Below are 27815 nucleotides of genomic sequence, written 5' to 3'. Positions count from 1 at the left end.
TGAATTAAGAACTACTAATTAAGCATTTATAAAGCAAAATGATGCGATAATGTTAACTTTATTACTACTGTTAAGGTAACAGAATCAAAGCTTCCATAGATCTCAAAAACAGAAGTTTATTCATAAGATGCATTTTTAAAGTATGACCAAAAATAAGACTACAAAACTCCTACAATCTTGTACATTTCACCATCACTTACCACAGTCAATAACCAAAAGTCTCACCAATTCAATTCCTGTATTTTAAGTAAAAAAGAGCTCTTTAAAATCAAAGCATTTTGTTTTATGAATTAAATTGCAGAAAATGGTTACACAAATCTAGACCAACCGTGCCATTTTGATATATATATCTATATCTATCTATCTATCTATCTATCTATCTATCTATCTATCATCTATCTATATTTTTTTTTTTTTTTTTTGAGACGGAGTCTCACTCTGTCACCAGGGCTGGAGTGCAGTGGCGCAATCTCGGCTCACTGCAATCTCCGCCTCCTGGGTTCAAGCGATTCTCCTGCCTTAGCCTCCTGAGTAGCTGGGATTACAGGCGCCCGCCACTATGCCCAGCTAATTTTTTGTATTTTTAGTAGAGACGGGGTTTCACCATGTTGGCCAGGCTGGTCTCGAATTCCTGTCCTCGTGATTCGCCCGCCTCGGCCTCCCAAAGTGCTGGACTTACAGGCGTGAGCTACCACGTCTGGCCCACCATTTCGATATTTTATACAATAATATTATGTCCAGAAACGTACTCACACTGAAATCTCCCAAAATGTATTTATGAAGGTTAATTCAGTTTTTCCAAGGCAAACTCTTTTAAACCAAATGAAATGATTCCCACCACAACATTATAGACACTAAAACATAACACAAGCATAAAGATAAAATATGGAACTTCAGGGACACAGAACAAATCTGAAATATGTTTAATTACAGACAACTATTGACTTAGAAATGTAAGGGGGAAGAAAAGAACTGGCCCTGGAGATAGTTTACTTGGTGCTTCTGATACCCACGTGCAGCAGCAAGTCAGCAAACACAGCCCGAGAGAGGCTGGAGGCTGGCCCAGGGGCTTGTGGCTGGGGTCTTTTATCATCAGCCAAATCCAGCTTTGTTCAATGAGGGTCTGAGGACTCCAGAACCTATCTTAAATTCTGTGAGTGTTCCTCTGGAAGGTTTCAAGTCCAAAGTCTTTTTTTTTTTTTTTTTGAGACAGAGTATTGCTCAGTCACCCAGGCTGGAGTGCAGTGGCACAATCTCGGCTCACTGCAACCTCTGCCTCCTGGGTTCACGCCATTCTCCTGCCTCAGCCTCCCAAGTAGCTAGGACTACAGATGCCCGCCACGACGCCCGGTAAATTTTCTTTGTATTTTTAGTAGAGATGGGGTTTCGCCATGTTAGCCAGGATGGTCTTGATCTCCTGACTCTGTGCTCCACCCACCTCGGCCTCCCAAAGTGCTGGGATTACAGGAGTGAGCCACCGCGCCTGGCCTCAAGTCCAAAGTCTTGAAGTCAAATTTTATTGAGCTTCGTAACGATCAGTACTCTCACCGTTTGGTCAAATGAACTACAGACGCAGAGACCCCTTTTATCTGGACTCCAATCCAAACTTGAAATGGGCTGGGTGGACAACGTAACATTCTGCAGAAGGCTTACAGAACCTGCGACTCCCATCTCTATTCCCTCAGAATCTTTCTTTGACCGCTGAATAGGGTATTCACTGAAAACAAGATCAAAATGGTAAGAGCGCATAAATCTTAGCTTTCACCATTTTACTTTTATACATACACTTCAATGACTCTATTTCTCAGTTGGTTACTGGGACTAATAAATACTTAAAGAATCTTTCTAATACTGTGTTGTTTGCAAATAAAGGGACAATTTCAACCTCAATCCTATCCCCAAAAAATGTCATAAAAAAGGGTTATTAGTTCTACTAAAAACTTCTAAAAGTCATTTCTGTTCAACATGTATCTATATTTTCTCTTTTAATACGAAAGTTCTAGGTGGACCTAGGATTCTTTAATACATTTACTTGGTGCTTTTGGCAATCTTCTATTTATTGTAATTTTTCTCCAGATTTAGATTGCTGGCTATCACAGGCAAACAATGTGCAAAGGCAACGGCTGTAAGTAACATTTGCAGAACTTCATCTAAACACTTCCAGAATGAAAAACTGACGCCAGCTTCTAACCCCCGAGCTCCATTACACAGACCCAAGCCTAAGGACCTTTTGTGTGCCATTTCTATGGGACGGCATCACAGACTGGAGATGTTAGACCTAAATGTAATTGTTTCAAACAAGAAAAAAGTGGTTCTGAGAACATTTGACTTTTTTCAGCTGAAAATATAAATTTATACAGTAAGAAAAGCAGAAGGTTAAAGTCATAAATCCTATTTGGTCTAGATTTGAAAAGGGGAAAGAAAACACTCCTCCCCAATGGAGATGTGTTCCTAATAAAATACAAAAGTATCACTCCTCAGAAGGCCTTTTAAAACCTACTAGTATCAATTATGACAACATCTTTATTTCATAAATGCTGGCAAAGGCCAAGAACGTAAGAAGCACAAAGCCAATCAGAAGCAGAATGGAAATGGAAGAATAATCTACAGGTGGATGATCTACTATTTTCTCTTCCTCTGAAACCCTGCAAATCATTTTGATGAAAAGAAATAAAACATTCAGATGAATAAACTGTTTAAATACAGACGTCTTTCACATATCTCTTGGCAAAGGCTGCAGTTATTCAGTATTCAAAAGATAACATAGAGATTTTTTAAAACCCTCCATATTAACTGCTGAAGTTTTAAAAGAATACGTGTATATGATTCAAATACTCAAAAAAAATCAGCATGTTGAAGTTTTTCATTCAAAAAACAAGTCTTGAATAACTAGATGATTTCTTCTAGGAGCTGTTGGTTCAGTGGTCAATAAATATTTACAATTTAATTGCATTACTACCAAGACAGACCGGCAAATGAAAATAAAGCTAAATATCATTGTACTTAAACCAGTTCCCTTTGCTGGTACAATACTTGACAGTAAAACTCCAAACCGATTTGAAGATTAGACTGGACATCTGTTCTGGTTAGGTGTAAAGTTTACATTGCACTAAACTTCAAATTTGCATACAGACCTAATTTTACTGATGGAACTAAATCCACTGTAGTAAAAAAATTCCAGCGCGAAACTGTTCGTGTGTCTCATGGAATACAAATCCATGTGTAGATTACAAAGAAAACTGAGACTAGTTCTTCAAGTAAGCAGCCTAAAGAGTTTGATCACCAAGTAAAATAGTGACGTGCCACCACATGGCTTCACGAAGGGGACTGGCAGAGTCTAATGTGGGGAGGAGACCAGGGTGGAAGAATCAAGGAAGAACAACGGGCAGAGGTGCTAGAAGAAGGGAAAGTAGCAAGTGATCTCTCTACCCCACATTCTCCCAGAACGCCTCAAACTTCACATAAAGACCTGGAAGAAACCTTGGTGACTAATCCTACTTATCAGTCTAAACCAAGCTATCATTCTTCTTCATAGAAAATGTCATAAAAAAGGGTTATTAGTTCTACTAAAAACTTCTAAAAGTCATTTCTGTTCAACATGTATCTATATTTTCTCTTTTAATACGAAAGTTCTAGGTTGACCTAGGATTCTTTAATACATTTACTTGGTGCTTTTGGCAATCTTTTATTTATTGTAATTTTTCTCCAGATATAGATTGCTGGCTATCACAGGCAAACAATGTGCAAAGGCAACGGCTGTAAGTAACATTTGCAGAACTTCATCTAAACACTTCCAGAATGAAAAACTGACGCCAGCTTCTAACCCCCGAGCTCCATTACACAGACCCAAGCCTAAGGACCTTTTGTGTGCCATTTCTACGGGAAGGCATCACAGGGTGGAGATGTTAGATCTAAATGTAATTGTTTTTCTTCTTACATTATTAATGAAACTTTATTTTTGAAATATCCTTCATTTATGGGCTTGCTATTTTTCCCCTGAGTGATGTTTAAGAAAGATGTAATTTTTCCCCTCCAAGTACATATTGCTTAGCTAATGAAGTATTCAGAAATACCATTAACTCACAATTTTTATCAGACCTTTAATTTTTGTTTTGTTTTGTTCCCTTTTCACAGGCCAATCCTGAGCAAGGATATCAGACCTTTTAAATGATCTAGTATCTATGATGTTAGCACCCTGGGATTCAGAAAGTATGGTGCATAGTAAAAGCTTTCACTGTAACTCACCCTGCCTAGATATGCAGAAAGCAAATTCAGTGATAAGATCTTTCCTGGAGACCAATCGGGAGCCTCAGGCTCTGTTGGGGTCTATCACAATGATGTTATCTAAATTTAGGCAAGGAACCCTTTCCCCATCTTTTAGAGGCAGTGAGTGCTCTAATCACTTCAAGATAGTATCTGATAAAAGTCCTGGGCCAACTTTTTCATACTTAGAAGACACAACTAAAATGATATACTAAAATGTATCAAAAGAAGATTAGTGTACACTCTACTAAGTGTAAAGTATATTCATACAAAATGCTTAGAAAACAAGTTATGTAACACCATGAAATTTTAAATCATATCAAAATGAACTAAGTCAAAGCAGGAAAAAAAAGAAAAAAAGTTCAATCTAATTCTACTTTACACCCACAGGTAACTTTAAAAGGAGCAGTGTGCACTAGCAGACTTACTACTTCCAGAGGTGAAGGCCGCCGGCGCCTCCAGCTGTCAGAAAGAGCTCCCTGTTCTGCGGCAGGTGTCGGACCTGCCACACAGTAGATTTATGAGCCTAAATAGAACAAGAGGCATACAACTGGTTTATATGCTAAATGGTGCCCTGGAAGAGAAACCCTGCAAATAAAAAACTTTTACTACTATAATTTCAATGGTTATAAAAGTAATTAAGGTTATTTTCTGGCACATCTCTTTATAATGGCTATAGAGATTTATAGGAACACATAAGAAATTAGAAAAAGCATCATTTTTCTTTATTGCTTTATGAAACAAAGTTCTACTGGATTTTAAAGAAGACAGGTATTAAAATCCATTTAAGTTTATAGTACCAAATACATTATGAAAATAGATTTTACATATTTAAATACCTCTAGTTCATTCTGAGGGGGAAAACACTCAAAATATAAAAACATATACTTTTGTTTATATATACAAAAAATGTGGACTGAATTAAAAAAATACACTTTAGTTCTGAAAACAGTTTGAGGTTCACAGCAAAACTCAGCAATAAGTATATAGACTGAATTTTAACTAAAATTTATAGACTGAATTTTAACTAACAGCTCCCAGAGCCTTATTTTCAATTTATTGCCATTTACCTGTCCAGTCTTCAAAATAAGGACCATGAGGACTTATAGACAATGTTTATGGTCATAATAAGCTAAAGTCTTTATCATTCACATTAGACTAAAAGATTAAAAACCAGCAACTGGAAGGTTAACGTTTTGTTAGCACCTCAATAGCAGCCAGTAAATCCATCCTGGCGCCACTGCATTAACTGCGGAGAGCTTAGGAGAGAGAGAGAGACAGAGGGAGAGACAGAAAGGAGGCCGGAGGGAATGAATGACTGCTGCTTTGTAGAAGCAGTGGGGCTGGCTATCATGGCACACCACATTTTAGTGAGTGATTAGTCTTGACCTTTGACTTCAATAGTCTTTTGAGAGAATTACCATTAGCAGATAAAGACTCATATCTCAAAACACACATTTTGAGTGTGTAACAGTCTCCCAGTGATTAGGTTCAAGCTGTCGAAACATTTTATTTTGTAGCTTAAACTTCTCTTCTTCAGGAAGTTGAGAAAAACACAAAAAGCAAGAGGGGAAATGACCTCTTAAAATACACCAGAGTCATCCATTTGGCAGATTTAGCAATTACTGGGTTAACTAAATATAATTTTAAAAAACTGGGCCAGGTATAGTGGCTCACGCCTATAACCCCAGCACTTTGGGAGGCTGAGGCGGGAGGATCACTTAAGGTCAGGTTTCAAGTTCAGACTGGGCAACACAGCAAGACTCTATCTCTACAAAAAAAAAATTCTAATTAGCCAGATGTGGTGGCGTGCGCCTGTACTCCCAGCTACTTGGGAGGCTGAGGCAGGAGGATCACTTGAGCCCAGGAATTTGAGACTGCAGTGAGCCATAATCATGCCACTGCACACCAGCCTGGGTAAGAGGGCAAGATTCTGTCTCCAGAAAAAAAAAAAAAAAAAAAAAAAAAAAACACAAACAAAACAAAAAACTGGAGATGACACTATTATTTATAGATAATGAAATATGTGTTGCAAATTATACATGGAACAGTTTAGTAAAGTGATCTATGTTGTTGATAGATACTTAATATATTCTGAAATGACAAAAGCAAACCAATATTATAATTTATAGCTATCTTGTTAAGAATTTAGTTTTCATAAGGCAGTGACAATAATTTACAAACAATAATAATAAGACAAAATAGGAAGGTTCAAGAAATCCTACTGAATCCACAGGAGAGAGAGAAGCAAGGGAGTTAAGTTCTTACTTCCTGAGCAACTTGTATATTTTAATCTTATGGAAACAAGAAATCTGTAACTGATCTTTCTTTCTTTTTATACTTGAGGAAGTTCAAATCACATTTCCAATCCATTTCTTGTGAATGACAGGACCTTTCTGCATGAATTTTCTGTAATCCCCCCAGTCCAGAAACTATCTTTTTTTTAAACCAGTATTTTCCCTTTGCCCTGCTTTCCTCATCTATTGGTTTAATGCTGTAATACCGTATTTTCCTCTCAGCTACCTCAAATGCAAGGCAAAGTTAAGTAAGTAAGTATTTTTGAACATCTACTATAATCACAGTACTCAGTGCTTTAAATAATTTCATTTAATATAGCAAATTGGAATATAAAATAAAGTGTAATGAAATGACATCATGTACATATAGTTATATTTTGAAAAATATATAACCAGGTATTAGCACAAATATTATATACTTATTAGGAAACACCAGGCTGGGTTTTGTTGATCAAATTCCTAATATCAGCTAGCTTTCTCCTAATTACTCCTAAACTACAAAATAAGATTCCTACCTAACTGAGATCTTTATTATAATCAAGAAATCTAAAGTTGATAAACTTTGGGGAAGTACTCTTTGCACAGAAAAACTTGTCAAGATCTCACAGGAATATATCAAAAATAGCTCCCTTCACATAAAGACCTGGAAGAAACCTTGGTGACTAATTCTACTTATCAGTCTAAACCAAGCTATCATTCTTCTTCATAGAAAGACATTTCCCTCATATTTACCTTTTCTGAAACAGAGGCAAAACCTTTGGTTGGATGCTGTGTTCTCATGTCAAAAACATGGAACTTTCCTTCCAGAGATGTGGCTACTAACTTATTCATACTTATGTCTTTTCTGTCAAACTCCAAGCTACACACCTGAAAACAGAGAATACTTATTATTGGTAGTCTCACCAGTATCACTCAGGAGGCTCTTTTATACTAAGTAAAACAGCTTTAAAATGGTCAGATAATGTGAAAGCACTCCAACAATCATTTTATCTTTTAACTTTTACCATAAAAAATTTTTTCCAGCCAGGCGCGGTGGCTCATGCCTGTAATCCCAGCACTTTGGGAGGCCAAGGCAGGTGGATCACGAGGTCAGGAGATCAAGACCAGCCTGGCCTACATGGTGAAACCCTGTCTCTACTAAAAATACAAAAATTAGCCAGGCGTGGTGGCGTGTGCCAGCTACTTGGGAGGCTGAGGCAGGAGAATCGCTTGAACCCGGGAGGCAGAGGTTGCAGTGAGCTAAGATCATGCCACTGCACTCCAGCCTGGGCGACAGAGCGGGACTCTGTCTCAAAAAAAAAAAAAACATTTTTTTTTTTTTTTGGCCAGGCACAGTGGCTCACGCCTGTAATCCCAGCACTTTGAGAGGCCGAGGCGGGCAGATCACGAGGTCAGGAGATTGAGACCATCCTGGCTAACACAATGAAACCCCATCTCTTCTAGAAAATATGAAAAATTAGCCAGGCATGGTGACAGGCGCCTGTAGTCCCAGCTACTCAGGAGGCTGAGGCAGGAGAATGGCGTGAACCTGGGAGGCAGAGCTTGCAGTGAGCCAACATCACGCCACTGCACTCCAGCCTGGGTGACAGAGCAAGACTCCATCTCAAAAAAAAAAAACAACCATTTTTTTTTCTCCATTAGTAAGATCAACAAAACAATCTTGGGTTCCCATGCTCAGTGAATGCCTTTGGGGAATCATTATTTAACTTTTTACATTATTTAACAGTTAAGTCAAGGCTGACAGTAGAAAACAGGAGGAAACCACATTCTTTGCTAAAGGTGTACAACTGAGGAACCAAAAATCTGAGCTGGGGAGGTGACTACTGTTTCAGGCTTTCTGATATTGGCATAAAAAGGCCTTTTACTTGCTTATTTTGAAATCTTAATATATGGCCCACAGGGGTCTGCAGACAGGCTGAAGGGGCTGGTGACTCTCCCAACATTGTAGAAACCACATGTGGGTGTGAGCTCATTTTCTGAAGAGAGGATCCAGGATTTTCATTAGATTCTCAAACGGATTTGGCCTCAAAAAGTTAAGAACGATTGGCAGAGGGGTTGACTCAGATGAGTTACTAGAGGTGTTTTCCTTTTGTAGTAGTTCAGAGGTGAATGGAAACATGCTCAGAGAAACCAAAAAGCCTCAGAATGCACTTTACCCCATTTTTGATGTTTGTCTCCCACCGTAATGCCATATTTCTGAGATCAAATAGTTTGATATCCCCATTGTCATAGCCAGCACAAACAACACGTTCTTCTTGATTATAAGCATTACCTGGAAATCAAGATACAACATTTCACATCCTTATAAATGCATCCTTATAAAGGCTGCTTAAAAAAAATCTTATGGAACTATACATAAAACTTATATTAAATCAGATTTTAAAAATCACACTGGGTAGAATCCCATCTTATCAATCCTGACAGGACATCAAGATTATTAATGTGGTATCCATTAGTTTTTTGTTTTGTTTAAATCTCTGATAGAGCTTGGATATTTGTCCCCCCAAATCTCATGTTGACATATGATCCCCAATGTCGGAGGTGGGGCCTGATGGGAGGTGCTGGGTCATGGGGCTGGATCCCTCCTGAATGGCTCAGTACAGTCCTTATGGTAATGAGTTTTTGCTCTTCTAGTTCATGTGAGGTCTGGTTGTTAAAGAGTCTGACACCTCCCTCCTCCCCTCTCTCTTGCTCCCTCTCTCGCCATGTGACATGCCTGCTCTTCTTTTGCCTTCTGCCATGAGCAGACAATTCCTGAGGTCTCACCAGAAGCAGATACTGGCACCATGCTTCTTGGATACTCTTGCAGAACTGTGAGCCAAATAAACCTCTTTTCTTTATAAACTACCCAGTCTCAGGTATTCATGTATAGCAATAAAGCAATTCAATGCAAAGCAGACTAACTAATATAAGCTCATTCACTGTAATTCTATACTGAAAGGATATGTGAAAGTGTTTACTGAATTCAATTTAAAGAAAATGCTTTATAGGAGATCGACACCATCCTGGCTAACACAGTGAAACCCCGTCTCTACTAAAAAAAAAAAAAATACAAAAAATTAGCCAGGTGTGGTGGCAGGCGCCTGTAGTCCCAGCTACTGGGGAGGCTGAGGCAGGAGAATGGCATGAACCTGGGAGGCAGAGCTTGCAGTGAGCCAAGATCGCGCCACTGCACTCCAGCCTGGGCAACAAAGCGAGACTCTGTCTCAGAAAAAAAAAAGAAAAAAGAAAAAATGCTTTCTACTATATCTGCAAAGGCTAGCAGGCCAACTACAGCTCAAACACAAAGGGGTCTCAGAGAATAAATACAGTTATACTTCTATTGCTCTCTTGGCAGTAACTATATTTGAATGCAAACAAACTGTAAAACTAATTTATCTTGAAAAATGTTGTTCTGGTGTGATTCCATCTTTACAAGGAAATCTGAAATAAGTTGTAGCACACTGTGACATATTTTTAGTAGTGTGGATGATCATACCTGAAGTAAGTTTATAATCTGTAGTTAAACTCATCCTCCTGGAATTAATTCAAGGATTTTTTTCCAAGTACCTCTTGGCTGAGGAAAGAGTGTTAAGTGATAAGGAGGCCCCTGTCACTGTGCTAGGCTTCTGGGCATCCTATCCCCATGCTTTCATTCTCTACTGCCTCTAACTTCGTTGTTCTCATAAACTCCAGCCCTGCATTTCCACTGTGGGCCCCACCTAGATGGTACAACATCATCTTAAACGTATGATGTCCCAAAATGACCTTACTGTTTTCCTTTACAAATTATCCCACCCCTTGTATAATTTTTTCAATTAATACCATCATTCATCCCACAGTCAGCCAGAAAACTCAGTCATCTTGGACATAATCCTTTTCTTTGTTCTTCATATCCAAAAACATTCCCAAATTCTATGTATTCTGCATAATATTATCTTCGGAATCATCCACTCTGCTCCCTTCTCAGTGCTTGTAACTTCGGTCTTCCCTGGAATACTGCAAAGAGCTCTTGAACTCATATTCTCCGTACCACTCATCACTCCCGCTAAATACCACTAGTTCATTTTCCTAAAGCTCGGATTTCATCTCTTCCTTGCAAACACCATCAAAAACTTAGAACTATCTTCAGGCCATCCTAACACCTCTGGCCATTGTCCTGAGCCATCTCTAAGGAAATGTCTACTATTACTCTCTACTATTGTCGGCCCTCCCTATCCATGGGTTCTGCATCTATAGGCAACCAACCATGGATTGAAAATATTTGGAAAAAAATTTGCATCTACACTAAAAATGTACAGGCTTCTTGTGCTTGTCATTATTCCCTAAACAATACAACAATGACTGACGCAGCATTTACATTATATTAGGTATTATAAGTAATCTAGAGATGATTTAAAGTATATGGGAGGATGTGTTAAACCATTCATGAGAACTCTGCCCTCATTAATCACCTCCCACCAGGCCCCACCTCCAACACTGGGGATTACAATTCAACATGAGATTTGGTGGCGACATAGATCCAAACCATATCAAAGGGCAAATGTGAATTAGTCTTACAAAATCAATATTCATTTTAAGTAAATTAATAAAGGAATACAGTTACCAAAATTTATAAGAAATAACTTTGTAATGGCAAACTATTTTCTAGAAAATAAACATACTCCGTATACAGTGTAATGTATGATTTGTTAGGTTACCGTTTGCATTCGAGGCTTGGTTTATCCCCATTAATGGTGTCTGACTTTAAATTAGGTCAATATTATCTCATTAAACAGAAACACATAATAATAAGCACAATTCTTAGCACTTTACATGTAATTAACTCACTGAATCTTCATGACAACACAACTAAGTAAATTCTATTATTAATTCCATTTTATAAATGAAACAACCAAGGAACAGATAACTTTGGTAACTTGCTCCAGGCCACATGGCCAATAAGTAGCAGGTGAGAATTCAAACCCAGGCCCCAGAGGCTGACATTAACCACCACATGTATTTGCCTCAGTAAACTATTAGAATAATCCACAAAACAGACTATAAAGAGACTACTGCGAAGTTTCTTACAGCATCGTGCTTTTTACCATCTGATAATTCAAATGCAAGAATTCTTCAATAATTTACCAAATGCCACAGTCCAACAGTCTCTCTTGTTTTCTCCTTGTACAGGTTCCATATTAGCAACAGGATCATCTTTTTGCCTTGGGTCCCACACCTTCACAGTTCCTGCCATGCATAAAAGTGAGTTGGCAAAAATTCAAAAGTGAATGATTACGTTTCTTTTCTACATTCTTTTTCTATGGCTTCCTGTGTACGTGACAATATGACAGATGTTATGACATCTGAAAATATCCACATTGTTCTGACTTCTAATTGGGTAAGTTGTATTTAATATCAGAGATATCACCCATATGTAACTATCTGACTTGGTTTCCAAATTAATAGACACACAGAAAAGCCAACAGGTGTTCCTAAGTTATCTACGAGTGATGACTGATAAGGCAAATGTGAATGTTATGTAATTCAAATCACGAGCCGAAAATGAATGTGTTATTTTTTAGGGAAAATACCAGTGTTGTTTTAATTTTTACTTTTTTCCTTACTACCCATTTTAACCATTGGCATGAATACACTCTAATTTCAAATTAATGGTTTCTTATGTGAGTTCTAGAATACTATTTCTTTTTCTTTCTTTCTTTTTTTTTTTTGAGATGGAGTCTCACTCTGTCACCCAGGAGTGCAATGGCGTGATCTTGGCTCACTGCAGCCTCTGCCTCCCGGGTTTAAGCAATTCTCCGTCCTCAGCCTCCCAAGTAGCTGGGACTACAGGCATGCACCACCACACCCAGCTAAATTTTGTACTTTTTTAGTAGAAACGGGGTATTGCCATGTTGACCAGGCTGGTCTCCAACTCCTGAACTCAGGTGATCCACCTGCCTTGGCCTCCCAAAGTGATGGGATTACAGGCAAGAGCCACTGTGCCTGGCCTAGAATACTATTTCATATACAATTAAGTTTAATTTTCCTGTGGCAATAGTGAAGAGGAAAATGTTAAATAAAATTAACAAATTCTCAATTTAATTTCAACCCTCTTGTTTTAATTCATGTTATGGGACTACTTACTAAAATAGTGTCACTACCTACAAGAAATGCAAATGCATGTAATAAAATGGCTAAAAGGCAAGTACCTGAGAGAGAATAAGAAAAGGGCAAAAAAAAAAAAAAAAAATCCTTAAAAGGAAAATAACTCAGGAAAGGTGGAGGTACAACATTAGATTTATCTCCAGGGATAAAATAAAGTTGATCATTAAAAGACTGCTTTACTTTAATATTTATTTATTTAGAGACAGGGTTTTGCTCTGTCACCCAGGATGGAGTGCAGTTGTGCGATCATGGTTCACTGCAGCCTTGACCTCCTGGGTCCAAGTGATCCTCCCAAGTAGCTGGGACTATACCACCATGCCTGACTAATTTTTAGTTTTTGTAAAGATGGGGTCTCCCTATGTTGCCCAAGCTGGTTTCAAGTGATCTTCCCACCGCAGCCTCCCAAGTGCTGGGATTACAGAGATGAGCCACTGCACCTACTAAAAGCCTGTTTCAAAAAGAAAAAAAAAAAATCCCATCTATAGAGATAAGAGATTATCTTTCTCTGTAGGATTTATACAAATTGATAAGATTTATAGTAAGTTTGCAAAAGTTAAATGAGCAAAGAACATAGACTATTCATAAAACAAAATTAACCAGTAAACATAGAAAAAATTAACACAAGTTGGAATGGAATACCATTTTGTCTATAAAATAAGGAAGGAAAAAAAGAAAATCAACGCTGACAGGGTAAACTAGAAATCTATCTCATCTACTGTAGCTGACTATAAACAGGTACTTCGGAATGTTTGCCAATAAATTTTAAACTTTTTTTGTTTTTTTTTTTTTTTTTGAGACAGAGTCCCACTCTCTTGCCCAGGATGGAGTGCAGTGGTGCGATCTCAGCCCATTTCAACCTCCCACTGCCAGGTTCAAGCAAAACTTGTGTCTCAGCCTCCTGAGTAGCTGGGATTACAGGTGTGTGCCACCACACCTGGCTAATTTTTGTATTTTAGAAGAGACAGGGTTTCGCTGTGTTGCCCAGGCTGGTCTCAAACTCCTGGTCTCAAGTTATCCGCCCGCCTTGGCCCCCAAAGTTGTGGGATTATAGGCGTAAGTGACTGTACCTGGCCCAATAAATTTTTTAAAAAATCATAAAATATATTTATTCCAAAGGGTTACACATATGACAATACTCATTTACTCATTATTTTTAAGCCACTCTCATAAGACAACGAACAAAAAAAGCAAACCGAAGGCTTATAAGGGAATGGTTAAGTATGGCCATATGATGGAATATTATATAGTCATTAAAATGATAACTGTGGAGACAGCAACATTTGCATATGATAAAACATTAAATAAAAAAAGTTTCTAAGATACAAATTCATATTCACACTTATAACTATGCAAAATTATATATAAGACCTAAAAGGAAAAGAAAAGCTAATGGTTGTGGTAGTGTGGTAGACTGAATGTTATTTTTCCCTCTATACTCAATATTGCTTTTATGATTAAAAAAAATTAGTGATTTCTAAAACACGGCTGCTCCAGTACCCACTATAAAATTATATCTCACTTTTCCTTTAAAGCAATTTCCTCATAGTCCTGAGCAGCCATTAAACAACTAGCCAAATCAATTATAATAGGTACCAAATTTCTCATGTACCCCTCGTGAAGCAACAACATTTCCGACTCTATTAAAGTCATGCAGTACCACTTCGGACACCAAAAGACCTGGCCCTTGTTGGTCACTGCAGGGTGGAAGAGCTGAGTTGGTGCCTTTGGAACTCTCTACAATGCTTAGTGGATGGATCACAAAACTTCAGTTTTCAACCAGCTGTCAATATGACAATTTTCACAAGTACTAATTCTGCCTTTTAAAAAAAGAAAATGAAAAGCTGCCACCCACATTATATCGTCAGCTGCCTCAAAAACCTGTAAAGACATTTTAAATCCTTCAAGGTTCAGAGGAAACCATCATTGTTAGTAGCTGAACCAGCTCAACACTAAAATAGTGTTAATAAGTGCTATGAATCTATCTCAAAATACCCAAAAGTCTGAAACAATCGAGAGATAAGCAATCAAACTTGCCTGTTAAAAAAGTAGCAGCAAGACTGTTAGATTTAGGGGGTCAAGGTGACTGAAGGGGATTTTTACTCAGAGAGAACGTACTGCTGCATAGAGATTTCCATTAAAATAAATAAACAAAATACACAGAATACAAGGACTCACCATCTCGGCTGCCAGTCACAATTTCAGGTGCTCCTTCTCCAATTCCTAGTCCACCTACGCCATCTATGGCATTTATAATTTCTTTATGGCCCTTTACAGAATATACTGGCATCTCTGGAGCTTCTAAATTCCTAAACAACAAATACAGCTTCTTACACCACATATCCCAAACATTTAAGTCTACTACTGAAATTCAAAAAGATATATTATCGTTATATTTTTTGTATAGAAATTAAGGTTTTGCTATGAAGATAGTGTATACATTTATTTACACTTCTGAAATTTTCTCTCCAACTTCTTTCAAGCCCCTAATGAGAACTGTCATCATTCAACTCGAAATTCCAATCCTGAGCTCACTATACTTAGTGTTCTTCAAAGACAATCTATCCAAGACCCCCACAGATGAATTACCAGGTGTGCTTGTTGATTAACGTGGACTCACGGGCTCCTCCCCAAACATAATGAATCAGGATCTCAGATGGGTCCCCAAAACAATGACTGTGCTACACTGAAGTCTGAAAAAATACTGCTTCAAATATAGAGTAAAGCTCAGGGAGGTCAAGGCTGCAGTGAGCTGAGATCATGCCACTGCCCTCCAGACTGGGGGACAGAGCAAGACCCTGTTTCAGAAAAAAAAAAAAAAAAGGAAAAGGGAAAAAACAACCAAGTATCTGATGACATGGCTCTCAGGACAGTTTTTTTCAATTCTGGGTTTTAGTGGCTGTTACAAAAATATGGGAGGTGAATAGAAGATGGACACCATTAGCTGGCCTTACTAAATCATCATACTCATTGTTAAATTCCATCCACCAAATATGCAAAGGTTTTTGTTAAAATGCAGCTAGTATGTTTCTATCTAAAAAAATATATATATGTAAATTCAAAGTGATATAGAATTCTTCCAAAGTAGGCCTCAGTAGTTGGATCATATGACCTTTTTAAAGGATAAAATATGAGTAGTGTTTACTTTGTACACATTTCTTCCTTTATAATGTACTATTTTCCCACTGAAGTCCACACTGATTTTCTACTGACATACTTTTCAGTGTGTCATCGTACTGGTAACAATATGTATTACTGCAAGAAGGCTGAAGTTCGGCTAATAGGTCAATTCACAGAAAGGCATTCAGGAAAGTACTGATTACCACAACTGCACTACTGGGCAATGAATGGCTTGACTAGGTGATCCTCACACCTTCCTTTTCTTGCCCATCTCCATTTCTCCCCTTCTTTTGCTTTTCTACAGGAACTTCTATTTACATTTCTCTTAATAATTTAGTTTTCAGTAACTTACGGATTTTTCAAATGAATGTGACTATACATGAAATATAATTCCAATTTATTATTGGGCCAAGATTTATTAGTAAAACCTCACTAATAAAAAATCTGTGGCCAGGTGCAGTGGCTCACCCCTGTAATCCCAGAACTTTGGGGGGTCAAGGTGAGTAGATCACCTGAGTTCAGGAGTTCGAGACCAGCCTGGCCAACATGGCGAAACCCCATCTCTACTAAAAACACAAAAAATTGCCAGGCGTGGTGGTGGGCACCTGTATTCCTAGCTACTTGGGAGGCTGAGGCAGGAGAATCACTTGAAACCGGGAGGTGGAGGTTGCAGTGAGCCGAGATCACATCACTACACTCCAGCCTAGGCAACAGAGCGAGACTCCATCTCAAAAACAAAAAAATTTTTTTGAGATATTTCAACCTAGTTTAGAAATGACATTTATCATCACTATGACCTAGTCAAGAGATTAAACAAGATTGTGGTTCTACTTGAAATGACTGTTTTACTACTTTATAGACTTTAAAACATTATTTTTTAACATGAAATTATAAGATTTATCAATGAAAGTAAATTGGTAATATCTGTACTATACTAGGAAACTGTATTAGAAAGATGGTCAATGGTACTATCTAATATTTTGAATACTCTTGTGTTGAAACATATTTATTTTTTAAAATAGCATTCTAACTTGCCTCTCTCCCAGTATCTCTCAAAGCATATGACAAAGCATCTAAGAACTAATGAATACATGCTAATTTAATTATTAAGGAGTTAAAGCAAGGAGAAATTAAAATAGTTCCATTTTGTTTAATGTTACGATTCTAAGACAGATAACTATATTAAAGTAATGTAATTATAAAGTAGCAGGTTCTAAGTGAGACTCAAGAAAGGTCATGTTAGAAAACATGATGCAGGGAAGACAGTTTTTCTAGAACACTCTAGAACTTTCTCCATAATATTTTAGAACACTGCTGTATACTTTAAATGATTAAAATAATAGATTTTCCTGCAAAGTAATTAAAAAGGAATTTCAATTCATTCCACTCTAAATAACAAATAACTCTAGGTAAAACACGAAAAAGGCATTTGGCAGAATTGTGATTTTGCCCATTCAAAACAAGTTTATTTTGATTTGTTCAACAGATATGTTTCTAAAAAGTTGTGCTTAGATGTTAAAGCTTTAAAAAACAAACGTTCTGCAGTGCTAAATCTCTTGCTGAAATATAAATATTTAATATCTACTTTTTCAGTGTTATTCATATGCATTTTTATATACTGTATTTTTAAAGTTGGAGGGGGAACAGACCTTTATTTACAAATACATGGCATTAAATGCTAGCACCAAACTGCGTGTGTGAAAATAAGCATTGATAATATTATCCAAAATATCTAAAGAAAAATAGGTTAGTATTTTTTAGTGGATTTTGAATATGAAATCTAGAAATCTATATTAGAGACAACTCTCATATTTTTATAGTTAAAATGGAACATAGAAATATTTTAAAATTAAAATTCTCTTTCAGAGAAAGAGTAATGAAACTATCAAATAAATTGCCTATCTCATCTGTCTGAATACTGACTAAATCATCTTACCATATATGAAGGTTTCCACCAAAATCTCCAGTAGCTAAATATCTCTGCTGTAAAGATGTTGCACCAAATGTTCCACATTTAATAGGTTTGGCCTTTTCAATCTTGACAGAAGGGAAGAAGAGAGGATATATTATTTATGTAAGCAGATATTTATAATCTATTAATGTCATATTTATGGCTCTATTATGGCATTTAAATAAGAATATAAAAGGCAATTAAAACATCTTCTGATGAAAATAATCATGCTTTTTCCTTTAGTCATTTTTCTTTAAAGTATGTAACTGTCAAAAAGAAAAAGTGTTAATTTGCCTTTCCTCTCCTCTCACTAATGACATTCAAATGCTGACAGCTCTACAATCTCTATTGCAAATATGAAAGTTTCAGCATTTCATGTGATATTCTTTAAGATCCTCAGCAGAAATGAGAACATAATGAAGATATTATCTTTCCAGATGGCTGTGGGAACAAAACTGTTATGTATCTCTTATAGTTTTCCCTGCAGAACCCTATAAACTAAAGATGTTCATGTCCCACTTTCTCTGGGGCCTTTTCAATGCAGAGAGATTTATAAACTTGTGTGTACCAAGGCGCTAATATTAGTATGGATCAGCCAATCTTTTGAGGTTTCTTTACTTTACTGCTCCAAGTATCGTATATAATCACATTAGTAAAACAATCACATACGAATATATTATTTAAGGTATGGGGCTTATGGAAATCAGGTGAAGAAGACTATGTAGCCAAAAAGGTCCTTGGAAAGGATCTAACACAATACCCTCCTGTCATAAAAGGAGACCAAAGCATAGGGCTTTACAGATTTGCCCAACTCATACAACATTCCACATTTAATGGTTTCTACTACATGCAAGTCACTGAAGTAGGCAAAAGAGGATACAAAGATGAATGAGATTGGCCAGTCCCTCAAAAAGCTAACAACTCAAATATCAGTTCCTATTTGGTTCCTCCAAAATATACATATTTGTTATACTACTCCTACGCCTCCCTGGGTCTTCTATTCACCTTCTTTTGCTTGCTGATGTTTCTGATTTCTCCATGGCCCCTCCCACCGCCAACTCTACCTGCCCAGGTCACTAAAGTCCCTCCTACAGTCTAACTGCTTTTCCTGCTGCCTTGGCTCCTGAGATCTCTGGAATCTGGAATTAGATGAGGCCACTGATATCTGTCCCACACCACACTCTTGCCATATAACACTTCCCATTGACTGTCAGCCTCAATGGGGCAAAACTATTCCTCTTGGTCTCTAACAATTTTTACATTTTTAAATTCTTAATGTTTATAAAAGTAATACCTGCTCCCTATAAAAATTCAAACAAAACAAAAGGATGGAAGGAAAAATTGAGTCCCTTTAACACTCTCCAGAAGTAATCCCCACCCTTCTAGGCCTTCTACGCATTTACAAACACACAAGTGTTTGTTTCAACGCAAGGCAGATCACAGTACACTGTCCTTTGATTTGTTTCACTTAACAATACATTTGGAAAAACTTTATTCCTTTCGCAGCGTTCTCCAGTTTCCAGGACATCTCCCCTTGTAACTTCAGTTCTCTTCATCCCTCCCAGGTTGGCCTGTTTCAAATAATTTTAAAATAATTTCCCTGCCACTTTCAATGTTTATCCAGGCATTTCCATATAGGGTATATTATCCATATAAGGTACACATAGCAATTTTCACGAATAAAATAGAAGTCACTTAACACAAACTATAACAACTTTTTTTCTCTGATTCAAAGGTTACCATTATATGGTATAGGGCTTTGGAAACTACCAGACTGTTGAACTATCCTATTGTTTGTGATCTAGATACATTGGAGTTACTACGTGGCCAAGTCTAAAAGCATTCATACCCTCCTCAGAATTGTCTAGTAAACGAAATCAGCCACGTACAGTAACATGTTTGTAAAAGACCCTATTGATGAGAAGCACAGAACCACAGAATGTTTCTCTTTTTAATGCACAAGTGGACTGAGATGGCATCAGTTATTCGCTGCAGCAGAAAATTAATACTCATTTATTCCCATTTTTTCCCAATTTTATGAAAAAGAGTATCTTAAAATGGGGCAACACAGAGGATCAAAATTTCGTCAACAAAGCACACGGTTTCTAACTCCAGGCAATTTATGTTTTCCTCACCGTTCCCCTCTCCTCAAATAAAAGTACCTGAAATAATATATTAACAGTGGTAAAGCACTTAATCACTATTAGGGCACGATTTCTATGGTGAAATTAATTCAGAGTTCCAACCTATGCCAATTGATGAGATGGCTATCCACTCCTTCCTCCCCTTGGTCTCACACTGAACCTGGGTCTTGCCAGCCCTAAGCCATTGATAATGGCTTCCATGTTCTGAGGCAGAGGGTGGAAGCAGACCCTCTGAGGTAAGAAGCTGGTGGTCCTCATGCACAGCAATGTGGTTCCAGGAGACAGGAGATTAGAAGATGTGGAGAGCTTGCATCATCTATTGACCCAATTCTCCGGGAACATTTTTCTCAGAGAAGCACTGGGAAGACTGGTCTCCCATTTTCTTCCCACCAACCAGCTAAAGCCTTCTGCTTCCCAGAATTCCACTGCTGTCCCCTCAAACCTCTGATGAGGGTTTCTGTGATTCCTAGGCCATGGAAGAGGTAAAAACTAACCTACACTCTTTGGTTCCCTACAGTCTTCTAAAATTTTACTGCTGGATAAAAATAAAAAACTGGAAGAAAAACTTTCCTCCCTGTTATTCTTTTACCCAACTTTCACTTTTAGACCCTTTAGGCTAGAGAACCTCAAACTATACTCCTGGAACACACTGATCTTCTGTTACTAACATAACACATGAACTAGAAAATTCACCACCAACAAAAGCCGACGGATGTGTGGTTTTCAGATTCTAAAGTTTTTTTAAAAAATAATTTTCTTAGTTTGCCTGGTAGAAAATACTAGCAAATGAACATCAGTTAAAAAAAACTTGGACTGTGTGTGGTGGCTCACGCCTGTAATCTCAGCACTTTGGGAGGCTGAGGCGGGCAGATTTGAGGTCAGGAGTTCAAGACCAGCCTGGCCAAAATGGCGAAACCCCCTCTCTACTAAATATACAAAAATTAGCCAGACGTGGTGGTGGACGCCTGTAATCCCAGCTACTGGGGAGGCTGAGGCAGGAGAACTGCTTGATCCCAGAGGGCGGAGGCTGCAGTGAGCCAAGATCACCCCACTGCACTCCAGCCTGGGTGACAGAGAGACTCCGTCTCAAAAAATAAAATAAAATAAAATAAAAAAATAAAAATAAAAAAAACCTTGGAAGTGAAGACTTAAAAACTGTGTGGTTACTTGTGATGTAAAAATCAGGATCTCTATCTATCTATCTATCTATATAGTCCGATTTTCCTGCTGAAAATCTCTTCCCTGTGCAGAGATGGAACTGACTACTCCAATATTTCATGGTGTTCCAAAAACAGCACTGCAATGTGCAGATTCTTTGACACCTGCACATGTCTGAGAATTGCTACCTTCAAAAGAAAGAAACCAAACTGACAACCAGTCTACACAACAAGCTCTATACATTTTCACATTTGTCATTGCATCCCGTCTAAAAGTATGTCTTTATTACAAATATAAAGGAAAGAAGTAAAATGTATGTACATTGAGAAGCACAGACTCACAAGAGTGGCACAAAGGCCTATGGTATACGAAATGCATAAAGTCCTTTGGGATCTGGTCTTGTCTGTGTGACTTCATTTCCTGTTTCCTGCCTTCTCTACTAATTCCAGCCACACCAGTTGGCTTGCTTTTTGTTCTTCATACTTGCCAAGGTCTCTTCCACTTGGGCCATTTGAATTTGCTGTTCCCACTGCTTGGACTACTTTTCCCCAGGTCACCATGCCTCTATCCTTCTCTTCATTCAGATTTCAGTTCAAATGCCACATTCCCAAAGAGGTCTTCCTTGTCCCTCCAATCTGAAAAACCCCTAAATTACTGTCACTCACCCTGTTTAATCATCTATTATACTTATCAACAAAATTATTTTATTCATGCAATTATGTCCCCCTTTCTAGAATGTGAGCACCATGAGAGCAGGGCCTTGCCTAATTTTTTTAACGCATAGCAGGCATTCAACATTTGTTGAATGAAGGTATAAATGACCATCCATGAATCTCTCAGCCCTAACACTAGGGACAGACAAACCAGGCCTGGAGTTCACTTTCTTTGTTCTCTCTTTTCTCCTACCATACTTTCATGTGCCAGGGTTCTGACAAACTGTTCAGTTTCTGGTGCCACTGACATGCAATCATGAAAATAGCGTCCATCTATTGAACACCTACATTTCAGATACATTTTAGATATTCTTCCAGTCTAGACCATCCCTTTTCTAATATATACAACACTGCAAACTAAGTGTTCAGAACACCACTTTCAAAATGACAAAACAGGTTCAGAGGACTGAGTGACTTGCCTAAAGTCCCAAGAGCCAGGTAGAATCCAGACTTTTTCTTCTAAACTAGGCTGCCTCCAGGCTTATATGTAAATCGATTAAATAAACATTTTATTATTGGAGTCCTCATTCTGTAAACCTGAGAGTTACTGCAAGTATCAAAGAAATGTTCCAATCTTGATTGCTGAGGTAAATGGCACAACGGCATGAATTAAACCTACTTTCAGATCTCTGCCCTTTGGTTTTTACCTTCATTCATGTCTTTACAAGATATAAATATATATTATGCTTCCCTCATGTTCTTTGTTCTTTTTTTAAAGAAACACAAAGATATTTATAGTCATTAGTCATCTGCTGTGCAAGAACCAAATTAAACTCAAATTGTATATCTTCAACGTATTAAACGTATTATGAACATATTAAATGTATTAAAACTTATCATTTGTGTGCACTGAGGACTGCACTTTGCTCAGAAGGGCCGAGCTCTGTTGGCAAACAGACTTACAAAAGGAGCCATGTTTCCTCTTTCCTCAGACATTCATGGAAATAAAAATAATAGCTAAATTAAGAGGACACTAGTGAAGCTAATTTTTCATAGTTCACAAATGGGTTCCCTCTCTGCCCCGTTAGATAGTTTATCTACAGAAAAGATGAAAAGAAGTTGGTGGTAAATCAAAATTTTTCTTGCTAGAAAACTAGCTGGGGGGGCAGGGGGAAAGCAGCTCTATCTTGCAAAAATTGTTCAACAAAGAAAATCAATATATACTAACAATTTTTGCTATATGATACTGAAAATGGCCATCAATGATGGTCATAATTGACCTAGCTGTTCATTTTCTTGCTATAAGAAGTTAAAATGATTAAAGAAGCTCAAGATCAATAATTCCTGTGTGAGCTATTTTTGTTCTGCATGTGGGTGGGTCTAGTACAGCTTGTCAGTATTTCCTCCTCCACATCCTGGCAATACTTAATTAACATTAAAAGATCTAGCCAACCAAATGCTAACAAGCAGTAAATTCGGTAGCACAGAGGCTAAAAATGCAGAATTCTATTAGCTTATTGCTATTTTTTTAATATAAACATCTACAACTGTGTTTCCATTTTTCAAGGCCATCCCTAGTCCATATGGTATCTTTGTGCCAATTAGAAAAAAGTTGCCTTTTATAGGCTGATGAAGTCTCACACATGTAAGGCTTGATGAAGGAAAAAGAGCTTTTAGCTCCCATTTGAGCACTCAGCCAGACACCTTTGTGTGGTGCAAAAAACTGCTCAACTGAACACGGAGGCCCTGCCCTCCATTCCCTATCTATCCTTTTAGAACTAAGATAAAGAAGACTTCAACAAAGACTGATAGGCTTCCTTTACATCTTTTCTTCTTAGATGCACAGGCTTTGTGAGCTCCAAGTCAGTGATAAATTAAAAAAAAAAAAAAAAAAAAGAACGATGCATGAGCTTTGGAGCACATGACTTAGGGGTAGATCTACGATGATAAATCAAGTCTGTTTCCTTATATTTTAATAAATGACCCATCTAGCTCAATGGTTCTCAGCTCTGAGACTCTTTAGAAAAATCACCTTGCGGAAGTTTAAAAACATTCTGATTTTTAAACCTTACTCCAGATGCAACAAAGATGTACCACTGTGTCAGAATTTCTAGGGGTGGGACCAAGGCACAAATGTTTTAAAACACACACACACAAGCCACAAAGTGCACTCAAATGATCCTGATGCACAGTAAGGAGTGGGAGTTACTGGACCAGTATTTAACCTATATTTAAAATTTTTTTTCCATTGCACCGGAACAGCCAAATGCAATGCAAGTTCTTTTTTTTTTTTTTGGAGATAGTCTTCATCTGTCTTCAGGCTGGAGTGCAATGGCGCGATCTTGGCTCACTGCAACTTCTGCCTCCCGGGTTCAAGTGATTCTCGTGCCTCAGCCTCCTGAGTAGCTGGGATTACAGGCACGCACCTGACCACGCCCAGCTAATTTTTGTATTTTTAGTAGAGATAGGGTTTCACCATGTTGGCCAGGATGGTCTTGTTCTCCTGACCTTGTGATCCGCCCGCCTCGGCCTCTCAAAGTGCTGGGATTACAGGTGTGAGCACCGCGCCCAGCCCAATGTAAGTTCTTAAAGGTATTTTTGTATTAGTTTTACCCTCTTTTTGGACAGTAGGCTCTTTAAGAGAAAGGACTCAACTTTTAAATATCTTTGGTCCTTGTTAGACACAGTACCTTGAAATAGTGTGTTCTCAGATAACTCACGGTAGAAAAAAAGAAGATCCAAAGGATCCAGGTGAAAATACACTTTTTTTTCTTTTCTTTGAGACAGAGTCTTGCTCTGTCACCCAGGCTGGAGTGCAGTGGCGCGATCTCGGCTCACTGCAAGCTCCGCCTCCCAGGTTGACGCCATTCTCCTGCCTCAGCCTCCTGAGTAGCTGGGACTACAGGCACCCGCCACCACGCCCGGCTAATTTTTTGTATTTTTAGTAGAGACGGGGTTTTACCGTGTTAGCCAGGATGGTCTCGATCTCCTGACCTTGTGATCCGCTCACCTCGGCCTCCCAAAGTGCTGGGATTACAGGCGTGAGCCACCACGCCCGGCCTGAAAATACACTTAGTGGTTATTCCTGGCATTGAGATTATGGGTGATATTTTCTTTATTTTCCTATTTTCTAACTGTTCTATCATGAACACATATTATTTTTGCTACAAACGAAAATTATCTTTTTAAAATGTGCTGAAATTCCCCAGAGTTGCTACAAAAGACCAACTACTCTATTCCACTTGATGGAGTAAGTGTACTTCTGAAATACAAACAAATCATATATTTTCATTTTCTTATTTTTTGAGACAGGGTCTCTGTCACCCAGGATGGAGTGCAGTGGTGTGAACACAGCAGCCTTGACCTCCTGGGCTCAAGAGATCCTCCCACCACAGCCTCCCAAGTAGCTGGGACTACAGGCTGGCATCACTATGCCCAGCTAATTTTTGTATTTTTTTTATACAAAAAGTAGAAACGGGGTTTCGCCATGTTGCCTAGGCTGGTCTTGAACTCCTGGGCTCAAGCAGTCCACCCCACTGCCTCCCAAAGTGTTGGAATTGCAGGCGTTAGCCACTGCATCAGGCTTGTTCTTATTTTAAAAACTCACAGGTCTAAGCCCTGATCCTGCCACTGTACTCCATCCTAGGCAAGAGTGAGACCCTGTCTCAAAAAAAAAAAAAAAAAATTTTCAATCATGTCCCATTTTTCTTCGAAAAAGGAATAAATGGCCAGGCGCAATGGCTCATGTCTGTAATCCCAGCACTTTGGGAGCCCGAGATGGGTGGATCACCTGAGGTCAGTAGTTTGAGACAAGCCTGACCAACATGGTGAAACCCCGTCTCTACTAAAAATACAAAAAAATTAGCTGGGCGTGGTGGCACGTGCCTGTAATCCCAGCTACTAGGGAGGCTGAGGCAGGAGAATCGCTTGAACCTGGGAGGCAGAGGTTGCAGTGAGGCAAGATCACGCCACTACACTCGAGCTTGGGTGACAGAGCCAGACTCCGTCTCAAAAAAAAAAAAAAAGAAAAGAAAAAGGAATAAATCCTTTAAATGCCTTTTCTTTTTAATGGTGGCTCACACCTGATCCAGCACTTTGGGAGGCAGAGGTGGGAGGATGGTTTGAGCCCAGGAGTTCCAGGCTGCAATGAGCTATGACAGTAGCACTGCACTCCAGACTGGGACAGAGCTATGCCATCTCTAAACAACAACAATAAAAAACAAAAACAACCCAAAATGCACTGTAAAGAAATTTTACTTTGTGTAGAAATCAGGAAGGGCATCATACATTAGATAATCTGAACTGGACATTAGAATAGCAACAGGTAGTCGCGCTTAGTGGCTCACACCTGTAATCCCAGTATTACGGGAGGCCGAGGTAGGCAGACTGCTTGAGCCCAGGAGTTGGAGACCAGCCTAGGCAACACGGTGAAACCCCATCTCTACCAAAAAAATAAAAATAAATAAATAAAAATAAATAAATTAATTAATTAAAAGTACAAAAAAATTAGTTAGGTGTGGTGGCACACACCTGTAGTCCCAGCTACTTGGGAGGCTGAGGTGGGGAGACAGAGGTTGCAGTGAGCTGTGTTTACACCACAGCACTCCGGGCTGGGTGACAGATTGAGACCCTGTTTCCAAAAAAAAAAAAGCCACTAGTTACCGGAAGCTAAGTGATGAACAATACAAGGAAAGGTAGAAAAAAATAAGCCATGTTTCATGTTTGTCATTCAGGGAAACTTAAAGCGGGATGGGGTCTTACATACTTTCTATTCTAGGCTTAACAGTTCAAACTGTATTCATCCTTTATCTACCAGTTTAATCCCTACCTCCTCCAAGCATATTCTCTCCATAGATTTTGATCCCCAGAGTTCTTAACCTACCCTGCACTTGTAGTCTATTACAACCCTGATCTGATTATGACTGATCTTTTTTTTTTTTTCAGGTAACCCAAATCAAGACTTTTCAAAAACTATAAACAGCTATAAAATGCTAGTTACTATCATTATTCTCTAATTCTTTCACTAGTAATCTTCAAAAAAAAACTTGCAAACCTAATCTTGCTACAACCCTGCTTAAATCCTTTCAATTGTGTCTGGATTTTCTTAGAAAAAAGGCATAAATCCTTTGAATGTCCTACAGATCTTGCAATGTCTGGTTCCTGCTTATCCTTCTAGTTTCTTAAGGAGATAAACTTCTTCCCATCACTGAGCTTCTGCATGTGCAGAAGCCCTGGAAACCTTGTCCTTTACTCCTAGTTTGGCCTAGTTAGCTTCTGCACATACCAAAATCTGTTTTCATTCATCCCAAATCTGTTTTCACTCTCATTGAACCGTAACCGTGTTCCTTTGTGTGAGACAACTCATCTCGGTTTGTATTTATGTATCGTTGCTTTGATTATTGAACTGAGTATCTCTCCCACTAGAAAATAAACTCCATGAGATGGGGGACATTGCCATTCACATGCCTGGGAATACCCGGCACTCAACTGATACCTGTCGAATGTGTTAGGTTGCCTCTTCCAACCACACTGCAGGCATCCTGGTGCCCGCTTTGGCTGGACTGCACTGGGGGTGGCAGGACGGTTGGGCGCGGAGGAACTACCCCGCGGATGAGAAGAAAGGTTTTAAATAGGAAACATTCCTCAGTCGGCGGTCAGCTTCTCTGGTCTCGCGCAGCTCAAGCCATGCTCTGGGGGACGCTGGACGAAGGCTCTGGCAAAGAGGAATGCAGACCCCAGGATCCGCACTCGCCCCCAACGGCAGTCCGGATCCTCGACCCGGCACCCACCTCCCGAAGCAGCTTCAGGTCCCCGTGCTGGATCTCGTACAGCTGAATGACGCCGGTGCCCCGTGCGAAGTTGCCCATGGTCACAAATTTGGCGCTGCAGGGCACCCATTTACAGTCAAACACCGTGTAGTTGAAGCCCTTCTGGATATGGGCGATGATCTGAGGCTTCTCGAAGGCCGACATGGTGCAGCCGATTTCAGCTACGGCAACCGCCACACCCAGAGCCACCAAAAAAGCAACCTGGAAACCAGACTCCAAACATTGGTAATTTGTCCCTCCCGCTTTCCGTATTCTGCCCCAGATGCCCTAGCATGTTG

The 27815-nt window shown here is 38.8% G+C and overlaps 1 protein-coding gene across 1 annotated transcript; it reads right to left on the bottom strand.

Moving 5' to 3' along the window:
* Window positions 1-96: 96 nt before the first annotated feature.
* Window positions 97-27763, bottom strand: DNAAF10 (dynein axonemal assembly factor 10). The gene is made up of 8 exons (XM_032177637.2): window positions 27499-27763; window positions 17740-17840; window positions 14862-14992; window positions 11667-11768; window positions 8717-8832; window positions 7293-7427; window positions 4692-4789; window positions 97-1717 (listed from the first exon to the last, which is right to left on the bottom strand). The coding sequence occupies exons 1-8, from the start codon at window positions 27679-27681 to the stop codon at window positions 1510-1512; spliced, it is 1074 nt and encodes a 357-aa protein (XP_032033528.1). The 5' UTR covers window positions 27682-27763; the 3' UTR covers window positions 97-1509.
* Between the last annotated feature and the right edge of the window lie 52 nt (window positions 27764-27815).

This window comes from Hylobates moloch, unplaced genomic scaffold, assembly GCF_009828535.3.
Source record: "Hylobates moloch isolate HMO894 unplaced genomic scaffold, HMol_V3 SCAFFOLD_15, whole genome shotgun sequence".
Lineage (NCBI taxonomy): Eukaryota > Metazoa > Chordata > Mammalia > Primates > Hylobatidae > Hylobates > Hylobates moloch.
Note: the sequence above shows the minus strand (reverse complement) of the source record. Positions and strands in the feature narration are given on the sequence as shown.